At 28.0% G+C, this 22,011-nt stretch overlaps 1 protein-coding gene across 6 annotated transcripts in view; it reads right to left on the bottom strand.

The window, feature by feature from the left end:
• Window positions 1-5,529: 5,529 nt before the first annotated feature.
• LOC148234179 (adenylate cyclase type 6) overlaps window positions 5,530-22,011 on the bottom strand; it is a 168,454-nt gene continuing 151,972 nt past the window's right edge. For 4 of the 6 annotated variants that reach the window (XM_088187550.1, XM_088187552.1, XM_088187551.1 and 1 more), the window contains 19 exons: window positions 19,402-19,494; window positions 16,821-16,967; window positions 13,198-13,356; window positions 12,230-12,374; window positions 11,641-11,738; window positions 9,969-10,122; window positions 9,755-9,852; window positions 9,608-9,692; window positions 9,416-9,535; window positions 9,276-9,347; window positions 9,042-9,199; window positions 8,791-8,939; window positions 8,608-8,723; window positions 8,018-8,240; window positions 7,809-7,940; window positions 6,902-7,026; window positions 6,561-6,713; window positions 6,374-6,494; window positions 5,530-6,223 (listed from right to left, as the gene is read on the bottom strand). In XM_088187550.1, the coding sequence (XP_088043676.1) occupies window positions 5,730-6,223; window positions 6,374-6,494; window positions 6,561-6,713; window positions 6,902-7,026; window positions 7,809-7,940; window positions 8,018-8,240; window positions 8,608-8,723; window positions 8,791-8,939; window positions 9,042-9,199; window positions 9,276-9,347; window positions 9,416-9,535; window positions 9,608-9,692; window positions 9,755-9,852; window positions 9,969-10,122; window positions 11,641-11,738; window positions 12,230-12,374; window positions 13,198-13,356; window positions 16,821-16,967; window positions 19,402-19,494 (2,842 nt within the window). In that variant the 3' untranslated portion in view covers window positions 5,530-5,729. The remainder of the gene's footprint in view (window positions 6,224-6,373; window positions 6,495-6,560; window positions 6,714-6,901; window positions 7,027-7,808; window positions 7,941-8,017; window positions 8,241-8,607; window positions 8,724-8,790; window positions 8,940-9,041; window positions 9,200-9,275; window positions 9,348-9,415; window positions 9,536-9,607; window positions 9,693-9,754; window positions 9,853-9,968; window positions 10,123-11,640; window positions 11,739-12,229; window positions 12,375-13,197; window positions 13,357-16,820; window positions 16,968-19,401; window positions 19,495-22,011) is intronic. The other 2 variants (XM_088187553.1, XM_088187548.1) reach the window with 1 other exon arrangement.

The following is a 22,011-nucleotide window of genomic DNA, read 5'->3' as shown; positions in this document are numbered from 1 at the left end:
CTATATCCGGCAAATTTATTTCACGATTTTTAAAATTGCTGTAATAGGATCTGATACTATTACTTAGCTATTTACAATGAACGTAATTTCAGATCCTTCTCGTTCACTTATACAAGGTTTTCAAGGTTTTAATCTAACTTTTATATAATTTAATATATGTATGTTTCCAAAAATACGTATCTTTTGTAATAAATTTTGGACATCACTGATATAGTTGTATCAAGACTTTACATGACAAATTATTTAAGGTTAAATATATTCACAATATATATGTATTATAAATGTTAAATTTATAAATAAAATTTTATATCTTCACAAGATATGATACATATATAGAAAAATTATTAATTATTTAGAATTTAGTAGTGCGACATTTAATTTCCATATTATTTTTATATCTGACTCGTGAAAGGTTACTTGTTTGCCTTTTGATCGCCTTTTGGTTTCAATTGGATTTGTTTATTTATGGCAGATTTTAACATTATTTTACCGTGAGAATTTAGACCGTTAAAACGTTGAAAATCTTACACTTCTAATTTTGAATTCAACCTGTTTATCAACACGAAAAAATTGTATGTGTTTTAAAAGTGTCAAACGACTATAAGGGATGCTTGGTTGGCATAACAAAAATATTTAATACATAGTGAATTAACGCAAATTACGACACGTTTTTTTCTCGCTGTCAATGCATCAATTTTAATAAGGGCTATATAATATACCTTGCTGATTGTTGCTGGTAGTCCTACATATTTATTTAGTAATACTACCAAAAAATAATTTAAAATAATTAATTACATTTTTTTTTTAAATTCTAAAATAAAATTATTACATTACAAATAATAAGCAGTATAATATTTTTTGTGCCAAAACTCATATTTTTGTTACGTTTTCCTTAATTTCAATTTGGTTTTTAAAAAAGAAATCGTATTGTGTAAACATTTCAATCTTAATTCAACGCTTCTATGAAATAAATGATTTTTATGTAAAAATATCAAGAAATATTTTCTTTTAAAATTAAGAGTAAAATTTTTTAACAAAAATTATATATAATATACAATAGCTGTAAAGTATAGCAAAAATTAAAACACAAAAATTTCCGCCTTAGGGAGAAAAAGTGATCATCAAAGAAAATATAACGATAATTTATTCTGAACAACAACTTCCAAAATTAAATATATCAATATGGTAAAAAAAATATTAACTAAAACTTATACAATAATAAATATTAGTCCAGATACAAAATACAATCAGACAGATTAAGATACAAATCAAGAATAAATTATATTTAAGCAAGAGTGATTCAATAATGCCATAATGTAGCAATTTCTACGAATAGCTCTATGAAATGCTAAGAAACTAACACAACTTGCTCTTGAAGTAAGTATGTTTATAAAAGAAGACAAAATTTCTATGACACCCAAATACCCAGATGGCACTACTCATGGAGGTATAACAATAATCATCAACTATTTAACATAACAAATTTTAAAAATAATGATATGTTATATGTGTGCTGAAATTTATGAAATGCACAAAAAGATAAAAATAAATGCAGTATGTTGTCCACATAAACATGTAATAAAAATAAGATAAATTATTGCTATAATAAAATATTAACTTAGTCTCAAAAAGCTCCTAGGCCTAATTAAATAAAACGAAATATGCTTAAATAACTATTAGAAAAATGTATAAAAGACTAAAAAATTGAATATTGTACAGCTTATCATTATTCCAAGGAAAGAACACAGAAGACGTGAAATCTTACAAGCTAATTAGTCTTTTGCTTTGTTTATTATAACTGTTTTGATATGTAGAATAAATCCAATATTACAGAAAACGAGAGATAATTCCAAGCCACCAATTCAGCATCGCGAATACATCAATTTGCAAACGAGATTATTAAAAATCTACAAGAGAACAAAAATTATTTAATTGCTCCTATAAATATAGATAAGTCAAGCTATTGCCAAAGTGTGACATATGGGATTAAAATATACAAAATCAAAAAGGCAATACCTCACCATTAATACATATGTATATGCATTTATAAATTCATTTTTAAGCGATAGATATTTTATAGTAAAATATCATAATTAAAAATTCTCCATCTGTCCAATAAAACTTGAGTACTTTATGGAAGTGTGCTAGGGTCAGTACTGTACTTATTATATACAGTGGACTTGTGAGCTACAGACAGAATTATATGCACAATCTTTGCTAACGACACTGCTATTATAACTTCTCACGAGAATCCGGATACAACAAGAAATCTCAACAGAATACAAGGATGCTGGCTGTGAATTTGAAGAACTTAGGTAAACGAGCTAAAATCTAACCATGTGGTGTTAGAAGGAAATGTCATTCTGTCCGATTAAATAACGCAATAATTTCACAATCTGATATTTGATGATGCACCTTTTCAAAAGGCTTACCTAGAAAACCTATATTTTAAGTAAATGAAAGCAACTAGGACAGTTCCAGAAAAAAATACTGGTTTATGTGAAAAACCTCATAACTGACTTTGGAAAGAAGCTGCACGTATAAAAATTCATCTGTAAGCCAATTTGGATGTTCGGCATTCAATTCTAACGTATATATAATTTAGAAGAGTCAAAAATTAATTTAACTTATTTTTTTTTTTAAAGACATATCACAAAGTATCTAATAATTAGATGCTCCGTGATATGTCACAAAGACTTGTACATGAAAATTGTCATGAAAGAAGTGGAAAATGCGAGACGAAAAATTTTGAATTTAAAGATTTTAGAAACATCCGAACAAATTGGCCAGAATATTAAAAATGGAGAGATCGACTGATGAATCGCCGATGTGTGATTCACTCACATGAGATTTAAAATGTTAGGATGGACAGATTGTAAAAATTACTTGAACTTTGGTAACTGTAGATCAAAAACTTTTTTAAAAAAAACACGATTTTATTGTTGCATTGGAATTAAACATTTATTAACACATCAATTTTTTATAAGTATTTCACATTTATAGTACGGTACATTACTATATGTATAAATAACTTAGTATTTATCGTAGGAAATTATTATAATAGTAACGAAACTTAGCGAGTTAGTAGTGATTTGATATACTAATTGGTTCAATAAAATAATATCTCAAAGTTGCGACAGTCGTTTTACAACAGGATTTTTCACTACAAATAATAATTATTTAGGCCATTTAGGTAAAATAAAGTAATTAAATAATGCGTTCTACAATAATGATTAAAAAATGAGAGATCTTTTTAATATTTTTTAGTTATATAACTGTAGTTTTTAATTGTAAAAATAAGTGATAATAAATATATATAATATATGATATATGATTCAGATCATTACATTCAGATTTAAAAATTTATAAATAAATATATCATAGAAAACACTGTATCAGTTTTGGTCAATAAAGAAAATTTATACAAAAATTATTTTATCCCAAAATACTTTTAATAGTTATTACATGTTATAATTCATTTTAAAACATTAACTCAACAAATAAGATTTATTAAATATTATGTATATAAATAAATATATATTTAATTAATTTACTAACAATATATTTTAATACAATAAATGCTACTTTAGACTTAAAATACATGTGCTATTTGTTTTTTTAAATAAAAAGCTTAAAAGCGAAAAGGATATAAATAACAGTCACGTAAATATGAAATAACCAAAGAACATGAGATTTGGTTTCCCAAATATCTTTATAAATAATAATTGATAACATTAACGACAACGAATATAGTTTTAACATGCATTATAAGAATAAATATATTTTTTTATTTTTCATGTTTTTATTACATTCAAAGCTTTGATTTATGCGATTATGCTAAAATATAAGTATGTAAGGTAGTATATATATATATGTATATTTTTTTTTTATAAAAATTTATTCGCAAAATATCATAACGTAAATTTAAATTATATTTTAAACAATTTTTACATATTAAACGTAAAGGATAACAATTTTTTGTGCATATATATGATTATTAATATAATATATATATATTAGTTTAATGTTATGTATCGATATAGGATGTATGATTAAAAGACGATATATATTATTTCTCTAATAATATCTGGATATAAGAGTATTCAATTCATATATATGTATCGTTATAGTGTTAATGCTCCTTTATGTAGAAAATAATAATATGTATTAATTGATGAGTTTTGTAGTAAATAGTTGTGCCCTGGACTAAATTGAACAAAATGTTTTAATCTTATACAGTGAAATTCAAATTTGGAATGTTTTAAATATTATCACCAGAAAGCTATCAAGCTCATATTATACTGCACCAAACGCAATTCCTAAGATCTATGCATGAACATATACAATATATTATGTATATGTACATACACATAATGTAATTTTATATTTAAGATTTAATTCTTACTGGCAACACTCTTAATGGTCATTTATGTATTTCGAAACTCACTGTTAATTTATTATTAGGTATATTTAAGCAAATTTTACAATTTTTAGCAAGTATTTGTTATGTAGAAGATTTTTTATAGTTACCCTGTGGGACTTTTGGAGAGTGACGTATAGAAAGTCTTTCGAGAATAATTTACATTTTTCCGAATTAATATTACGATCACAGTTATAACATACGATATTCCGCCATTACACCTTTGTAGAAGAATATATTTATTAAGCTATTGATTGAGAATCACTAATAAAATATTTTGATTAAAAGGTTTAAAAAATGATTTACTGCGTGTTTTGTTAAAAAACCTTGTCATATGGGTTATTGTGTGATAGCGGATTACATAATTAGAAATTATTATAGAGCCTGAAGATCATCAATGGTTAAAAAAATTGTAGTAACAAGACTTTAGTTGTAATTCGTTGATAATACAACAAAAAGTCCTAGTATGTGAAGAATAATAATGGGTAATTATAAGTATATTAAAAAAATACTATAATCATTATACAATAAAAAAGCGTTTTGATAATATAAAATGTTTTGAGAAGCAGTTGAAATTTTTTTTTTATATTTCAAAATAAATTATTATGTATGTATAAAAAATATAGAAATATAATAAAATTATAATGTGTATAAAATTGAAAAAAATATTGATAGTTCCTTAAATAGTAAGGCAAGTAATTTTATTATGGAAAGACAGATATGTATTTTTTTAATATAGATACATAATAGACACATTAACACATTTGTATTGAGATGTTGGATTATGCAACTAAGTTTAATAAACAAAATATATGTTCACACACTATAAGAAAAGTATTCAGATGCTATTTGAAAACTATAAACAAATGTGATAATAACGTCGATAAATAAATATGTATATAAATATATATATATATATTTAATTTTCCATGTCAAAATTTTAGCTGCTCTTTTGAATGTCAATTCTGAACGCACTGAACTTTATAAGTTTCAAAATTCAGTCTTATGCTATGCATATATTTTTTATACGTTTACATACATATGTGTATGTATTTTCAATTCATGTTTAAAATTATTTGTCTGTCTTTTTTTAATATTATTATATACTCTTTTGGTACCACAACATATTTACTAATATAAACGATCGATCATTAGATGATTTCCGTCATATTAAAAATATTCATATAATATGTAATACAATGTTCATACATACAGGCGTATACATGAAATAAAATCTTACGCTAACAAAATATTTGGTGGAGCTATTAAATAAATGAGATTAGCTCTGCATTTTCATTTCCATGTTTATTTAGATTTCTTCTTCTTCGATATCGATAATGCGAGAGTCATCCGAGTAATGAATTTCGATGTCAGCCAATGGATTTTCTGTCACCACAACGTTAGATGGATTCGGAATTTCGATCACTTTCTCGTTGTTTTGAAATTCGTTGAAAATAAGGGTTTTGTTCGAGGAGACCGATTTTTCCTTAACAGAAAAGATGATACTGTCTAAGGTATTTTCAGAGTTGAAGAATATGTTTTCTGGTGTTTTGTCCGGTTTCTTCTGATATCCGGATGTAGACGGGGCGTTGATGTCACTAATTGCATTCGGGATGGAGGAATACTTGTTCTTGAAAATGTTGCTGTCGGATAAAAACTTCGTTTGCAAAGTTGAAGTAGCGCGGCTTAGAAAGTTGACATTTTCGTGCAAAGAAACAGGTCTGGAACGCTTCTCGACCCTCTTTTTTAGACCGTTCTTATTGAAAATGTATGTTGTTTCGGATACATCATCCGGTGTCATTTCTAACAAAAATAGAATACGAGTCAATATATGAAACCAGGTATTTTTATGAATTACACAGATAATTATTATACAGACAAATAACTATACTTGTAAAATACATATTAGTAAACAAAAAAACTTTTGATTTATATAGTTATAAAATTTTATACCATCTTCTTCTACCAAAATGTCAGTCAAAGAGTCATCTTCATTTTCAATTTCATCTTCGGAAGGTTTGTTCTTCATGCTTTTCACTGAGGCATTATCCTTTTCATTTTGCTGGCGAAGTTTCTGTAATATAATGTTTTTACAATTTTACAATCTTTAATTTCATAATGTATCTCTCAATAATATTACTTTTATGGCTAGAGAAAATCTCGGTTCGAATTTGGTTACATGACCGTTCAGCATGTAAGTGACCATATCTCCTTTACCCTTAACGTTCACTGTTCCCCTGCATGTAAGAATGTAGCCACGTTTCACCAAAATATCATACACTTCCTGAGTAACCTAGAAAATAAATATACATGAAAAATATTAAACTAGAATATATTTAAAATTTTGAACATATGTTTTCTAATTTATATAAATATACAACGCGGATATTAGCTTGCATAAACATGTCATCGCATATACTACAAACTTTATCGCATTACCACGTTATTATTACATAATATTATATGGTGTTTTTTCTATACCTGTATTTCGTCCAATATTCCGGTAGTGTCCATTCGGCTTGCAACATTGACAGCGTTTCCCCAAATGTCATACTGTGGCTTCCTGACTCCGATTACTCCAGCAACAACTGGTCCAAGGTTGAGTCCTAACAAAAAGTAGTAATATTTCGTATACATATATATATATACACACACGCAAATATTTTTTAATTTAAACAATTCGATTACATGTGCTATTTATACATAACATACATGGTATCGTCAAAAAAATGTACATTTTTAAATGCAAATATCTCATGAACTTTTAATGTTTTAAATAGTAATAATATAATATAATTAAACCGACTCAAACCCTTTTTAACGATGTAAATACTTTACTGTATTTATTTATAAATTTGAGTTAAGAGTGAGTATTTAAAAAAAAAATCATATTAACAAGCATATAAAAATGGTTGAAGACAATCATATTAATGTAGGTCAAGAAATACTGGGTACATCGGATTTGTATAAATAAATATTTGTTAGTAAATACAAGAAGGGGCTTGTCACAAAATAAGATATTTATATTTATTCATATGTTAAACTTGTTAATTTAATACCTGCCAAGTTTTCTTCTTTGTAGATACAGTCGATTTAAAAAATCAACTAACTGTTTCAATTTATCGAAATATGTGTACCGAAAAAATAACGAGTGCTCACGAGATATTTCGAAAGCTAAATTTTATTATTAATGAGTAAATATTTCTTGAAGATAGTACATACTATAGGCATATGACATACGTATATTATTATATTATATTATCATATCCGCCGCAGATGTATTTCACATCATAGTAAAAATATATCGCCGTTAATTATAAATTATTATAATCGAAGCTGCAAGCGTTTGTCATTTAAGATTATTATATTTTAGGCCCTTAAAACTTACCAATCCTGATTCGGAAGTTATTAAACGAATGCTTATTAACGTTTCCCAAAAGTTCCCTAATCTTCAACGCAAAGTCAGCCATAGCAGTAACGTGATCGTAGTTAGCCATATCTTCAGCAGACATGGTTAAACCTGAAAATAAAAATAAAAAACTAATGTGAATAGTTGATTTTGATTATATACATAGTGATACTTGGGGATAGACTTACCGGATGCTGCCATGTAAGTAGCTCCTGTGCTCTTAATCTTTTCGATGCACCGGTATTCGGACTCAGAAAGTAGTTCGTCAAAATCAGAGATTATTTCATTAAGTAGTCTGAGGCACTCGACGCCTTCGTTGTTTCCTTCAAGCTCTACGTAAAACTCCGAAAAGTTGGGGATTGAGGCGAAGAGGACGCAAGCTGACTCGCATTGTTCGTGGTAAAGCTCCTGCTAATATTATTAGACATTTTTCTGTAACTAGCACTGAATCTATTCTTACAACTATTCATATAGTAATTTTGCACAGTATAACCAAACAATTTTTTGACAGTTGTAATGATAACATTAGCAGACATTTTGTGTGTGAGTATTTATAGCACCTCATTAAAAAAAATATTTTTAATACATTAATATCTTTTTCATACTATTACAACTTTTTAAGACTATGAAAAACTTTAATTATAAAAAAAGAGTTATATCATAACTTTTACTGTTAGATTTTTTTTTTAAATAATGCGTAGTGCAATTCACAAACTATTTATTTGCTACCCAATACTAATATGTAATAAAAAATAAGAATAATAGTAAATATATTTACATCATTTTTATCGTTCCTCTCGTTCGATAGAAAGTGTTTGGCGACATGCGATGGTAAGATGTTTCCAATGAGTTTTTCATTGTATTTTTTAATATTTTCCGTTTCTTTTTTTTCCTCTATAAATTAAAAAAAATATTCGTGTATCTTTAATCACGCTTAAATAATTTTTAAATTATATTTTACCGTTGGCTTGCATCTTCCACAAGAAATCCAGGCGATGAGCGATCTCAGTTTGATAAGATTGGAGAATAAAAGTAAGTACTATTGCCACAAGAATTATGGTGTTTGTGCAAATTATATTGGCTCTTCTAATCCATTGCAAATAATCGTCACTGTAATATATATATAAATATTTACGAGACGTTTAGCAAAATAAGCAGCGAATATTTTTCCAGACAAAGAATATTAGTCCTATATTTTTCGAATTAACAAACCTCAATGGATCAGCTTCAAAGACGAATTGATTCCTAAGTATGGATATTGTAATATAAGAAGTGAGAATAATAAGCAAGATAATGACTTTGATGGGAGTAATCAGAATTTGGTGTACTGCACATGTGCACATAAGCACTATAGTCATGTGCAAGAAAAGCTGCAAAAAAATAAACGTTAGATCTACGTACATTGATAGATCTACTTACATATACTACTATTTCAGATCTACTTACATCGTCATAAAGATGGTGAGGGAAATTTTCTTTGAAATCTCCGTCATTTGAGAAAATAATGGGCGAGTTCAACTGTAAATAAAGAAGAATGAATAATTAAACTGATTATTTTAATTGTATTGAATATAATCTACGCCTACTGTCAAAGAGTTGATCAACCAGGTTAGTGTGAGAATTGAGAATATCGAAATTATTTGGGCAACGATTCGGTTATTGTCGATACAATTCATTAATTTTGCAAACACACAGCTGTATTTAGCCTGAAATTAAAAATATAAATTAAGTAAGAACAGCAATTTTATTTAGTTTAAAATAATAGTGATAAGTCATACCATATATTTTCCAAAGCATATTATGAAAAATAGTGTTAAATGTATAAAGGTTAAGATGCAGAATGTCACGACGTTAATATTGGTCCTAAAAATAATAAATGTTTTTTATTGGAACATATGTTATATTAACACGTTTTATGTACTTACATTGGGTAAATGATGAACTGAATGATGGAAATCATCAAGTATACGATTAACGAGCAGATGAAATAAATTGCAACCATCGAGTTCCTCTCCTTAACAAACTGAAAAATTTATTATAATAGGTTGTTTAAAAGTTTCGTTTTTAAATTTGTTTAATTACAAGATAATATTATTAATAAAAAAGCAAGTTTTTATTTGTTGTCGGAAGGGCACTCACTGTATCTTCGTTTTCTTGCAATATGAAAGTCATGGTGTACTTATTTGTGCAGTGTAATTCGCAATCAAGGGTTCGGGCGTCTATTGCAGTCATTAAGTACTCGTTGGCTTCTTCTTCTGGGTCCTTCTTTTCCATTGGTTCATAACCTTGGCGGCTAAAATTAAAATGTAAGGGTTATGGTAATTTATATATCGTGAAGAAGTAGAATGCGGTACAACAGGGTTAACATAATCAACAATTACTAAGTAACCAGCACGATAGACAAGTGATATAAGCTCTGACTATTTACCTGAAAGACTTGGGCGAGAATCTCATATAAACCTTAGTGTTTTTAAATTTTAAATGTGATTGGGAAAGCAAAATTAGTTAATATTATATAATTTTAATTCCAATCGATCATCACAGATTAGGTTTACTTTATTATTTTCAATTTTATCGTGATGTTTAAATAATTTTTTTTATAGAAATGAGCTACTTGAGTTCATAGAAAATATATTATATATACTCAATAGAAAAAAAAAGTAATAAGTCACCAAAATGAAATTACTGTGAATAAGTGATATCTATGTATTTAATTATATATAAATTATATAATTACAATCAATAGAAGTCACTAAAATAATTAACTGGAGTCACTGACACAACCTAGCATAATTTATTTAAGTCATTCGCTATGATATTCATTTCCGAGATTAGGAAAATCTAGGAAAATTTAATCTGTGTTGATGGATAGCAACTTTTATTATATCTTATATCACTAATTACAACCTTTTAGACAGATCTAATTTTACTTAAAAAATACGAGAATAGTAAAAATTTATAAATTTACAAGGAAAACTTATATACAACTATGTAGCAACACATCAAAAATTAGAATTCAATTTGATATACGTCTATCAAAAGTTATAGCTGCAAAGGCAGATGCCTTTACTTTATCATGGATTTTTGTTGTGTTCTCAGTAGCGTAGCTAGGGTATGTGCCGCCCTTAAAAGTGCCGCTCCCCCCATACATTTTTTGCAGGGTAATAAAATCAGCATTTCTTAAAATAATAAATAAGTTACTATTAAGCTTTTGTTATTTATGGATTTATATATGTTTTAGTGCATTCAGGGTTAAGAACCACACTAGACGATCCCATCGCGAATATGCCGCCCCCAAGCAAGTGCCGCCCGGGGCGTCCCGCCCCCTCCGCCCCCCATAGCTACGCCACTGTGTGTTCTTATATTTTCTTTGGTAAAATTTAAAGTCAAACATGTTCATCCTTCTTATTAAGAATAATATCCTTATTATCCATATTTTTTTTTAAATGTTACCATTGTATGTCATAAAAAACACAAATTTATTATATCCTATTTTAGGTTATTAAATGTAGATATTTAGGTGAGCGTTGAAATTTTATTTTTTTGATAGAAGGGCCCGCGGGTTAAATAAATTTTAGAATCTTAATATTTTTTAGCATGAATATACCACCGGTATATTCATGCTAAAACTTATGCATTTATTTAGTATTGATTATATCCTTCAATAAAAAACTTAAGCACAATTTTTTTGATTTATAAATAAAAAAAAAACTGATCCAATACTGCACAAGAAAATAAATAAATAAGATCATGTACAGATACACCTAATTTACGTATTTAAACAATCTTATAAAAAAGTTCAATAACATACTTATTGTTTGACTTTCCATGTTGCGATCCATGTCCCATCATCCTGAGTTCTTTGGCAATTTCCGATCCATTTGTTACCACTTCATCAGGCTTGCGATCCTGAAAACATTTATAGTAGAAAATAAAATTAAAATAATTATGCATAGAGAGTTGTCGGGACACAAAAGATTACGTTCGATTTTCGTTTTAAAAGCTATATTATCCATTTAAATGTTACGTTATTAGAGCTGTACAATAATCTCATAAACTTAATTCATATTCCTATGTGATTTATGATAGAATAACGTATTTTTGTTTCAATAATTTCAATGGCATCTAAGTACTAAATTGTTTCATAATTTTTTAATATATTTTATTTGATACTTAACATCTTTTGTGTAATCAATTGTTGTGTATAAAATATATCTACAAGTAAAAGTAGCTTTTATTGTTATTATTTAAATACAGCTCACACGTTGGCTAAAAGCAATTATTACCTCCCAGAAAGTGGCAGCTTTTACTTTGAAATTTTATAAACTGTCGAAGGTTATTTTTTTATTGAAAAGCAATTTTAATTTTGTATGTAATGCAACAATATATATTTTACTTACAGCGCGACTTTTTCCATCAGGCACAATGAGATACGTTGGAATTTCGTTATCCCTCAGGTAATTTTGCCGTTCAACTCCTAGACCAGGTTCAACCTCATATTCGCCTCCCAGACAGTCGAGAGTTTCCTTAGTTATGTGCACGCGACTGAAAATTATCACCAAAAACACATTGTTTTCTATCCACAAAGTTTGTATTTTGCATAAGTTAGCTGCTGGTTAACGAAATATTTAGGAGCTCATATAACTATTTACTGTGCTTGATCAACAAACAAAACGGAAGCTACTGTTCATTAAACAAATTTGTTAACACTGCATTTTTTAGTAAAGAGATTGAATAGGTGAAAAACACTTTATTTGGAACATATTTTAAATAAAACGAGTGCATGACTAAACGAGATTTAATACCAATAATTAGACTTTATAAAGTGAATTGTTTTAGAAATATTGCGTTGATACTTGGACCCTTAGCTAAAATTATTAAAATTATAGTAAACACATTTTAAGACTTAGCGATTTCTGCCATCTTGGTCCATAGACCCATTTTTAATGAAGTGCGCGTTTACACACAATATTCAAACAATTACTCAGACCCATCTTAATATACAGAATCTAAATCAGTCCGCAACAGATCGAATGCCTTTATACAAGTGTAGAGAAATGTATGATGTCTGTATTATTTATCCTAGCTATTTATTTTTTAACTGAGTTGCTGACGTTTGTATTTATGTAGTCATTTTTTTTCGATTGAATGATATGTTATGCCGATACCGTAAATAAATTTATGCCAGATATACGCGTTCGAGCGAAAGAAAAACGGAGGGTGAGGGCAAAGCTGCCATGTTTGTTTTATTTTAGCACGGTGTTCAGTACAATATAGTTAATCGAAAATATGTAAAAGATTTTGAAATTGCTTATGGTAGTAGATAGCCAAAATTATATTTAATATTCAGTTAGTCAGATTAAATTACCCGGGTATTCCGCTGCTTTCCATGTAGTTGGCTAATGTGACATCATTTGACCAGACGTCAAATTGCCATTTCCTCAGACCCAGCACACCGCAATGCACTCGGCCTGTATGTATTCCCACTCTCATGTTCACGTTTACTCTCATGACTTCCCTCACAAGACTGAAAATAAATAAAAAGCACTATTAAAACATACATATTTATACTTTATAATAAAAAAATAAAAATTATATTATTGATTGTTTTACTTAAGACTTATAAATAATTGCCATAAAGAAACATTCATTATGCACATCACTTATTTACCTTCACACTTTTTTGGCTCGTTCAATACGTTATTAATTCTCAATTAGCACAAAATAAATGATTTTCGCACTCAAGTAATCTAGAAATATTTGTTCTTTTTTAAATACAGATTTTGATTCGAAATAAGTCGATAGCCTCCTTTTCATATCGTTTGCATTTTGGATTTTTTTTATCTAGGAAGTGTTGCATCGATTAAATTAAATGATAGTCGGAAGAAAATTTAGAAAAAATTCTTGGTTTTATACAGAGTCAATTTTATCTCACGAAGACGTGCATTGTCCTATTGTACTACTATTGACAAGATTGTTGTCGTACAACACCCATTTATCATCTCCAGTTGCCAAATGATCGAGAAAAGACGAATCAGCTTCAAGATCCAGAAGCTCTTTGGATATGCAAAAACGCGCTGATTTGTTTTATTAGCTCAATACTTGTAAAAACTATAGACCTTGTCTCTAAGCTCTCAAAAACAGCTTCACGGACTTTTCGTGCAATGACTATACGTCCACGACAAAAGCCCTACGCGTCAAATATTCCACACGCCATTTGGTCCAGCGACATAACACCCACAAGTAAACTATTTTTTTCAATTAATTGATGAATCGAGTGTGGACAGAAATGTACATATTACTCTTTAACATATTATTAAGCGTAAGTAAGCTAATTAAATCAAATCCGATCGCGTTTTATTAAGTTTATAAGGTGTAAATTCGCAAAATTTCAGTCAAAAAAAAATCAAAAAAAAATTCAGGTGATTCAAAATAGTGCCATAAAAAATTTATTGAATTTACCGTTTGATACTCACACAAAAGACATATATATGAAAACAAAAATTTTACCTATAACTATCCTTCCAAAATATGAATTAATAATGATAACAAAAAAAATGTTAGAGGGAAAATCAACTATAAATACTAAATTTAAAATTAGAAAAGAACAACATAAATATGAAATTAGATCTGCATATGATCTACACATCCCTCAACCATTTTCAGTAAAGTTTGGAACAAATTCTTTAAAATATATAGCTTTTAAAACATATAATGATTTACCAATATCAACCAGAAATAACTTTAAAGAAATAAGAAAATATTTTTAAAAAAAATTCATCGAACTTTAAAAAAAAAAAAAAAAAATGTGTGTATATGTTTATGATTGTATATTTATATGTATATATGCATATGTATGAATGTATGTATATGTGTATGTACATTGTTATAATTTGTTATACTTATTATTTTGATAAGAGTTTAAATATGTTTATTATACTTTCTGATGTATACGTTTTAATTTTTCATATTTAACATAAAACTGTAATAAAATGTAACCGTAGAATGAGTAATTTTATACTCATAAATAAAAAAAAAAAAAAAAATTAAAATATAATATATAAGAAAAATAAACGCCGCTAGAACATAATACATCTTAGTACTTTCTATATATTTCAATCTTTCGCAATTCGCATTTTCTGTTTTTCTTTGAATATTATTTACGTTGTATATTTTATACCCTTGTTTTTTTTTTACCTGTATGTATATATTTACTATTCTCATTATTTATCCTTAGACACATATTTTTGTATTTTGGAGACAAAAGTTTTTATAACGTCTTATTTAGTTCATGTGATTGTGTGTTTATATAAAACCATCATTGATTTTTTCACGAAGCATAATTTCGATATGTAAATAGGATTAAATAAAAATTTTATATCCTACTTCGGTCAAAGTATTTATTTATTTTATACATAATAAATCACATAATACTAAATATCATTTAATGTTTCTCAATTGTATTTTAATATTAATAGAAATATTCAGAAAGTAAAAATGTATTAATTGTTTTTTAACATTGTTTTTAATAGGTCTTTTGTGATTTGGCAAATACAACAAGGCCTTAGTTACTGCAATATGCGTTTCAAACGGCCATTTTTTTTAATCGGATTTTAAAATGTGAAAGAAGCATTAAACTTTAATTGATTCACTAATATTTGTAATAAAATAATAATAATAATAATACCATACGTTTAAGAAATATCGAAAAAGAGGGTTTTAAATCTATTTTTCAATCTTATTTTAACATAGAAACCATTCTACCGAATGAACAATACAGTGATTATAATAAATCAGGAGTATACCAAATTTCTTGTGGCTATTGTTCTAAAATTTACATTGGTCAGACAAACCATAGGATTTAAATAAAAAAAAAATAATCGCTTTCAATCGCGATGTGGTTATTGTTTTCAGGAGCTGAATCGAACGGATTGTTTCTTATTTTCGTCGCAGCAATCTTTGCAAAAATCAAATGTTGCAAACACGTTGTTCTTGCAAAGTGGATGGAGTCGCGGACATTGAAACAATATATTTTCAATCACACTGCTTTTAAATACTACCGCCGGCATTGTAGACTCTAATTTGCTTTCTGGTCGTCTAACATCAAAGACATCGAATGAAGCTGTATTTTTGGTGCTTAAATATGTAAGCACTATTCGTGTTATATTATTTAAATGAGTATTGTTTTTAATACAATGAAACTGTATTTTTAAGATTTTTAGAGAAATGGAAAAATCGGAAACTGGATCATTCAAATCTAATTAAAAAGATCCCATAAACGTTGAATTAGTAGAAGCATCTATTTAATGTCTAATTTAATTAAAATTGGACTAGATTTAGTTTTGCTGTTGCTGTCAAAAAATAATAATATTAAATTGTTAAAAAATTGTCGGTAAAATATTTTAAGTGACTTCAAAAGATTTTTTCCCCCATAAGCCATTATGGCTTTCAAGTACTTTTTTGCCTTTTTTATTTGTTCCTCCACCGCAGCTTGGTATCCAGGGTCATGCCAAGGTATTTAACTGTATTTCCAAATGAAAATTTGCTATTGTTTAGTTACATTTTTATTAGTGAAGTTGATTTGTATATATTTTAATTCATTCAACTTTGAAGTTTTTCGGTAGTATTTCTTTCCCCACTGTCAGGATCGCTGTATCATCCGCGAATTTTGCAATTGTGATTTACTCTATTTGCTGCAAATCATACGTGTACAAAAAGTAGATTATCGACTCAAACACTTTTTTGTGGAACTCAAGCTTTTGTTAATCAATGGCTTTATTCAAAAACTAAACAGCATACTACCGAAAAAATATGTAAAATTTCACAGATTAAATGGCGTTTGATTAAATAACTCATTTAGCCTTACCAAATTAAGTCAGATGTAGTATAATGGCTATTTCGAATAATATGTAACAATAAGTAAATACCAATTTTTGTGTGTTATTAAAAAAAAATGGTACATTATCGTAATATAAAAAAATATGTACTTACGCAATTGCATCAATCATGTCCAGAGCCATTTCAACACAGCACTTTGCATGATCGTCTCTAGCTTCAGGAAGTCCGCAAACGCAATAATAGCAGTCACCGAGAAGCTTTATTCTCAAGCAATGGTGTTCAAAAGCCAGACGATCGAATCTGTGACATTTAAACAAGTATATAAGAAATTTATTTATCAGGCTGACATCCATTAAATATAAATAGTAATATTTTTTTTGTCGATTTCTATATTTATTAAATAAATAATTATTAATATTATTTATATAAAAGTAAAAAAAAACTATCTTGACACATTTGATATTTGCAAAAAATAAAGCACTACTGTATTGTCGTTTTTCCGTTGAGAAAACTATTTTCCTCGAGTGTCTAATCCAGCTAAAACCACATAATTTCTGCCATTTGTTCAACTTCCATAAGTATTGGGTAATAATAAAAATAAACTAACATTTTAAAGTAAGCTTTAAGTCGCTCAATATTTAAGAAGATGCGAAACTATTTTTTTAAATATAATAATGCAAGCATATCAATTGTACTTTTCAACATATTATTTTAGTAAATTATACTAAATATGTGCTTTAAAATATTGCACATATTCAACGATTAAATTGTATAATATAACTAAAAAACGAACAGCTCATAAATATGCAAAAAAATTAACAAACATCCATTAGTTAATTTAGCATATAACTTACTACAGAGCAATTCTAATATATCAATCAATAAAATTCAATGGTGAATTAAATATTAAAAACCATTACACAACTCTTTGATCGTGTCATTTATAGTGTAACTTCTTCTTTCCTGATTGACTGTAAAGTTTTTAATAATCCTTCAGTAATAATTAAATACTATAATTTAAGTTACTAAATGCTAATTCGTTAAAAGAGCATCGTTTTCATTGGGATCCATCTGGTTTTGGATGGTCGTTAAAGGCGACAAACTTCTATAGGATAATGATTTATTATAATAGACACGAATAATAATAGAACAGAACAGTTCGATCTAATTCGATTGTATTTGAATCGTCGAGTTACAAAGGAATTTCGTTCTGTTCTATTTATACCCGAATCGTTGAAAACATTATCAATACCAGCAGTTGCTACGTTACATTTTTCATATTTCGAATAAGTAGGTAGAAAAATTCCATCCCAACTCTAAGCCGTCAACGGAAGCATTTCTGCTTAAAACACCTCCACCTAAGCTGTAAGAGTAAACCACCCTAACTGTAAGTGTAAACCGCTAGGCAAGGGGATCTAGAAAATGTGACAACGTGACACTTGGCAATACTGAAAGGAAGTCTATTATCGATCGATGGAGTTGCTGTGGAGAAGTCAATAGCAATACCGTTCCAGAAACCGAAGTTGTTTACCTTTCGAAAAAAATAGCTCATGACAAAATTTGTCGAATGTTTTTTAAAAGTCAGTAAAGATTACATCGACATGGATTTTTGAATCGAGGGATTTGTCATGGCCTTCGAGAGGCTTATTGATGTATGAATTATTTTGTTTAATGTTGTATATTCAAAGTTTTGTCTTTAATGATGTTTCTATTAAGTGATAAACCAGAAATACACTTAATAAAAGCAGCATTTCTTGAAATAGTAAAGTGCCAATTTTAAAAATGGCTCTTTTGTAAATTATATGTTTCATTAATTCATTTGGGTACAATTGTAGTTAAAGATAGCGTGTCACATAAAATGCCGTTGCGTGTTATAAGTCTGCTATTATTGAACTATGTGATATACCATATTTCTTTTACCCTATAAGTGAATGTTGTACATCATATACATGATTATATTATCATTTTATATCGATTGTGTAATTATAGTTAAAATGCTTTAAAATTATTTTATTTATAATGAAAGCTATGTCTTCAATTATTTCTATACGTACGACAATGATGTAATTCGATTGCTATTACCTTAATCGAGTAGAGCACGTGAGGTATACTTAGCAAAGAATAAGTATCATTATAATTAATTACTATTTTTCATTGAGCTTGCTTTATCCTGGATAAAGACTCGATTTTGTGTATATAATATATGCATATTACCTTACGTCTTGTTAGGCAGACACTACTCTAAATTGATAGTTCCTAATGTAACTTGTAGGCTATAATCTTTGATCGATATTCGTTACAATTTCTGCGTATAATAAAAAAGTTCTTGAGAACATTTACATAATAACTTGATGTTAGTTTTTTGGATAATCCATATTTAATCTATATTTTCTTAACATACTTTCACTTACAATAATCTTGATTTTTTTCATATTTTTATATATTATAGTTTTTATATAAAAAAAACTTAAATGAAAATATTAAAAAATTAAAAAATTAAAATAATTTTTTTACTTTTTCGCCTAATAATTTAAATCCAGTAAATATAGAGGTTCTCAAAAATCTCTTACAAAAAACTATTTTTTTTTAATTTTACCTTTTTAATTAAACAATCAATAAGAGATTTTTCAGGTAATATGATAATGTGTTTGAATAAATTATAAATAAATACTTACCGCAAGTGACTTGTTACAACAATATAAATATAATTGAGTAAATAAAAAAAAACACTTACCTAGCAAACAATTCATTCAGCAAACGTACTAATTCCTCGGCGGAGCATTGGGACGAGAGAGAAGTAAAGCCGCAGATGTCTGCAAATAGGATGCTAGAAACAAAATACAAAATACGTGACATTTTCGAAAATATAAAAATGTATCTGTATCTTTTTAATTTCATAACACTCTTTCTGTCTGTTTTGCATTTCTGTATTTTTTTTTATTTTATTTTACACGCTTCGCACGATCAAAGGTATACGCATATACACGCATGTATGATACATAGGCAGTTAAGGGTCAAGCGTGGAAATGAATATTATAACACATATCATTTATATTTTTAGATCACATTTTCATTAATATACCAAAAACAAATTTAGAATGCATAACGAAATTGCGAAAGTTTTTGCTGTTCGCCATGTATTATTGAGAAATGGGTAGTAACTTTAACGCATAGAATTGGTACAATAATTTAAAGCAGACTACAGATCTATATAAAAATTATTTTCGACAATTTAAGAGCTTCAAATACATATAGTTTATATTAATCCTTTATAAAGATGAAAATCACATATTAAATACATTATATTTTGGGATACAAATTCTATAGTCGCGTCAACGTAATATGAACATAAAAAATAAATTCTTCAAGCTTCCGGTTAAGGACTCGACAACAATCTTAAGGTTATTTTATTTTTTATTTATTTATTATATTGACAATCTGTATATACGTAAACAATTAGTAAATTTTTTGATTATGATATTGGCATGTGAAGAAAATTGGATGCCTTTCCATATTTATTATTACATAATCTAATTTATTTTATATAATACAATTTATTTGTTTATACTTATTTATTATTTGTCATGTTTATCTGGTATGTCAGATGGTCTAAATCGTCTGGTGTCATTCGTAAAACATTGTTTTGGAATCTCTGGATGATGGCGATGGTGGAAGCACAGTAGAGTCTCCAATTCGAGTAATCGAGTACTCGATACTCGAGTATTTTTGTCTATTTTTCAAGTACTTGATAATCGAGTATTTTGAAAATTACTCGATTAATACTCGAAATTAAAAAAAATTGAAATATATCAGAAACAAAAATAACTTTAACTCGGTCCGGTAAAGGTTAACGTCTTGCTTTTATTTGGCGTTTATGCCCGAAGTCCCGAGTTAGAGCGTTTACTATCAGGTATAATTTTTTCATAGTTCCATAGTTGCATACTTCCGGTCGTCGGCTATGTTAGTGGGTACGACGGAGAAATTTCTTTTGTGTTTTCTGTTCGACAGTCCCGCCTTATCTAATTTATGGCAATGAACAATATGAAATATCAACAAAAAAAAAGTTTAGGTTTTATGACTATGCAGTTGTAGCGTAAAGTGTTGTAAATTGTTTATACTGATCCCTCAGCTTAAGATATAAATCAAAACAATTGTGTGTTTTAAAGGCATTTAAAGTAAAGTCAGTTCTTTGCGAACCGTTTAGCTCTAGAGTGAAAGGGATTCACCCAAATACATCTTCGAAGGATATAGATTTTAATTCTTCGCATTAATCAGAAGAAAAAGAATATTGTATATTGTTAAGAAAAAAAAATCTATTCAAGAAGAATTACAAAATGCTATTTTGTCAATAGTCGAAGGAAATAAGAGAAAAGCAGAGAAGGGAATGAAAGAAGAGAACATAAAATGAGAGTTAAAAAAAATTTATATCTATAAAAAGCGAACAGATATAAATTAGAAGCCTTATCCAAGGCGTTAATGACAATAAGACCAACATCAACAGCAACGGAAAGGGTTTTTTCCATAACGGGAATAATAAAAGCAAAGGTTAGCAGTAATATTAAATTCGAGACACTTTTTGCATTATTGTTTTTAAAAAGTATGTTCGTGAAGTTAAAATAATTGTAAAAATTAACATACTAAGTATTTTATTTATTTATTTATATGTGCACGAATTTGAATAATAGCTATTTTGGTACATTTGGTAAATACTCGAAAGTACTCGAGTACTCGAGTATTTTAAAATTTTAATATTCGATACTCGAGTAATTGATGGTTCGAGTAATTGGAGACTCTAAAGCACAGGCACTACCAGTAAGTCCATACTAGTTTGATAATCGACTTGTACATTAGTAACTTGTTTTCCAGTGTCATCTGAGATTTTCTTCCCATCATCCAGTGCATTTTTTTAAGTTGAATTCCGAGTTGTTTCCTTTTAGTAAAGATATGTGAGACTTCTGTGCAGATATACTCCTAAGTATTTGACCTCTTTTTTTGTTATAATATTTGACTATTTAGCGAAACATTTGGGTAGATCTTTTTATTTAATGTAAACGTTACATAAGTTGTTTTTTTCGTGTTTGTTTCCATTCTCCTAGTTTGAATCCATTGTTCAATTCCGTGAAGGTTTCTCTGGAGGTTTTCTGATGAGAGGAGATCGAAGCTGTATCGTCTGCAAATGACACTATTGTTGCTGAACCTATCTTTGGGAGATTTAATAATAATTAGGTAGAGTACCGGTCTCAATACACATCCCTGTCGAACTACAGATTTATTTCTTTCTCTTGTATTGTATTGAAGTATTTATCTCTTGTGTAGGATACTAATCTTTTATAAATTTTGTTCA

The sequence above is a fragment of the Plectrocnemia conspersa genome, unplaced genomic scaffold, assembly GCF_051122295.1.
Source record: "Plectrocnemia conspersa isolate PC_06_02 unplaced genomic scaffold, ASM5112229v1 ptg000006l, whole genome shotgun sequence".
NCBI lineage: Eukaryota > Metazoa > Arthropoda > Insecta > Trichoptera > Polycentropodidae > Plectrocnemia > Plectrocnemia conspersa.
The sequence above is the reverse complement of the archived record's forward strand: the minus strand, read 5'-3'. Positions and strand labels throughout refer to the sequence as shown.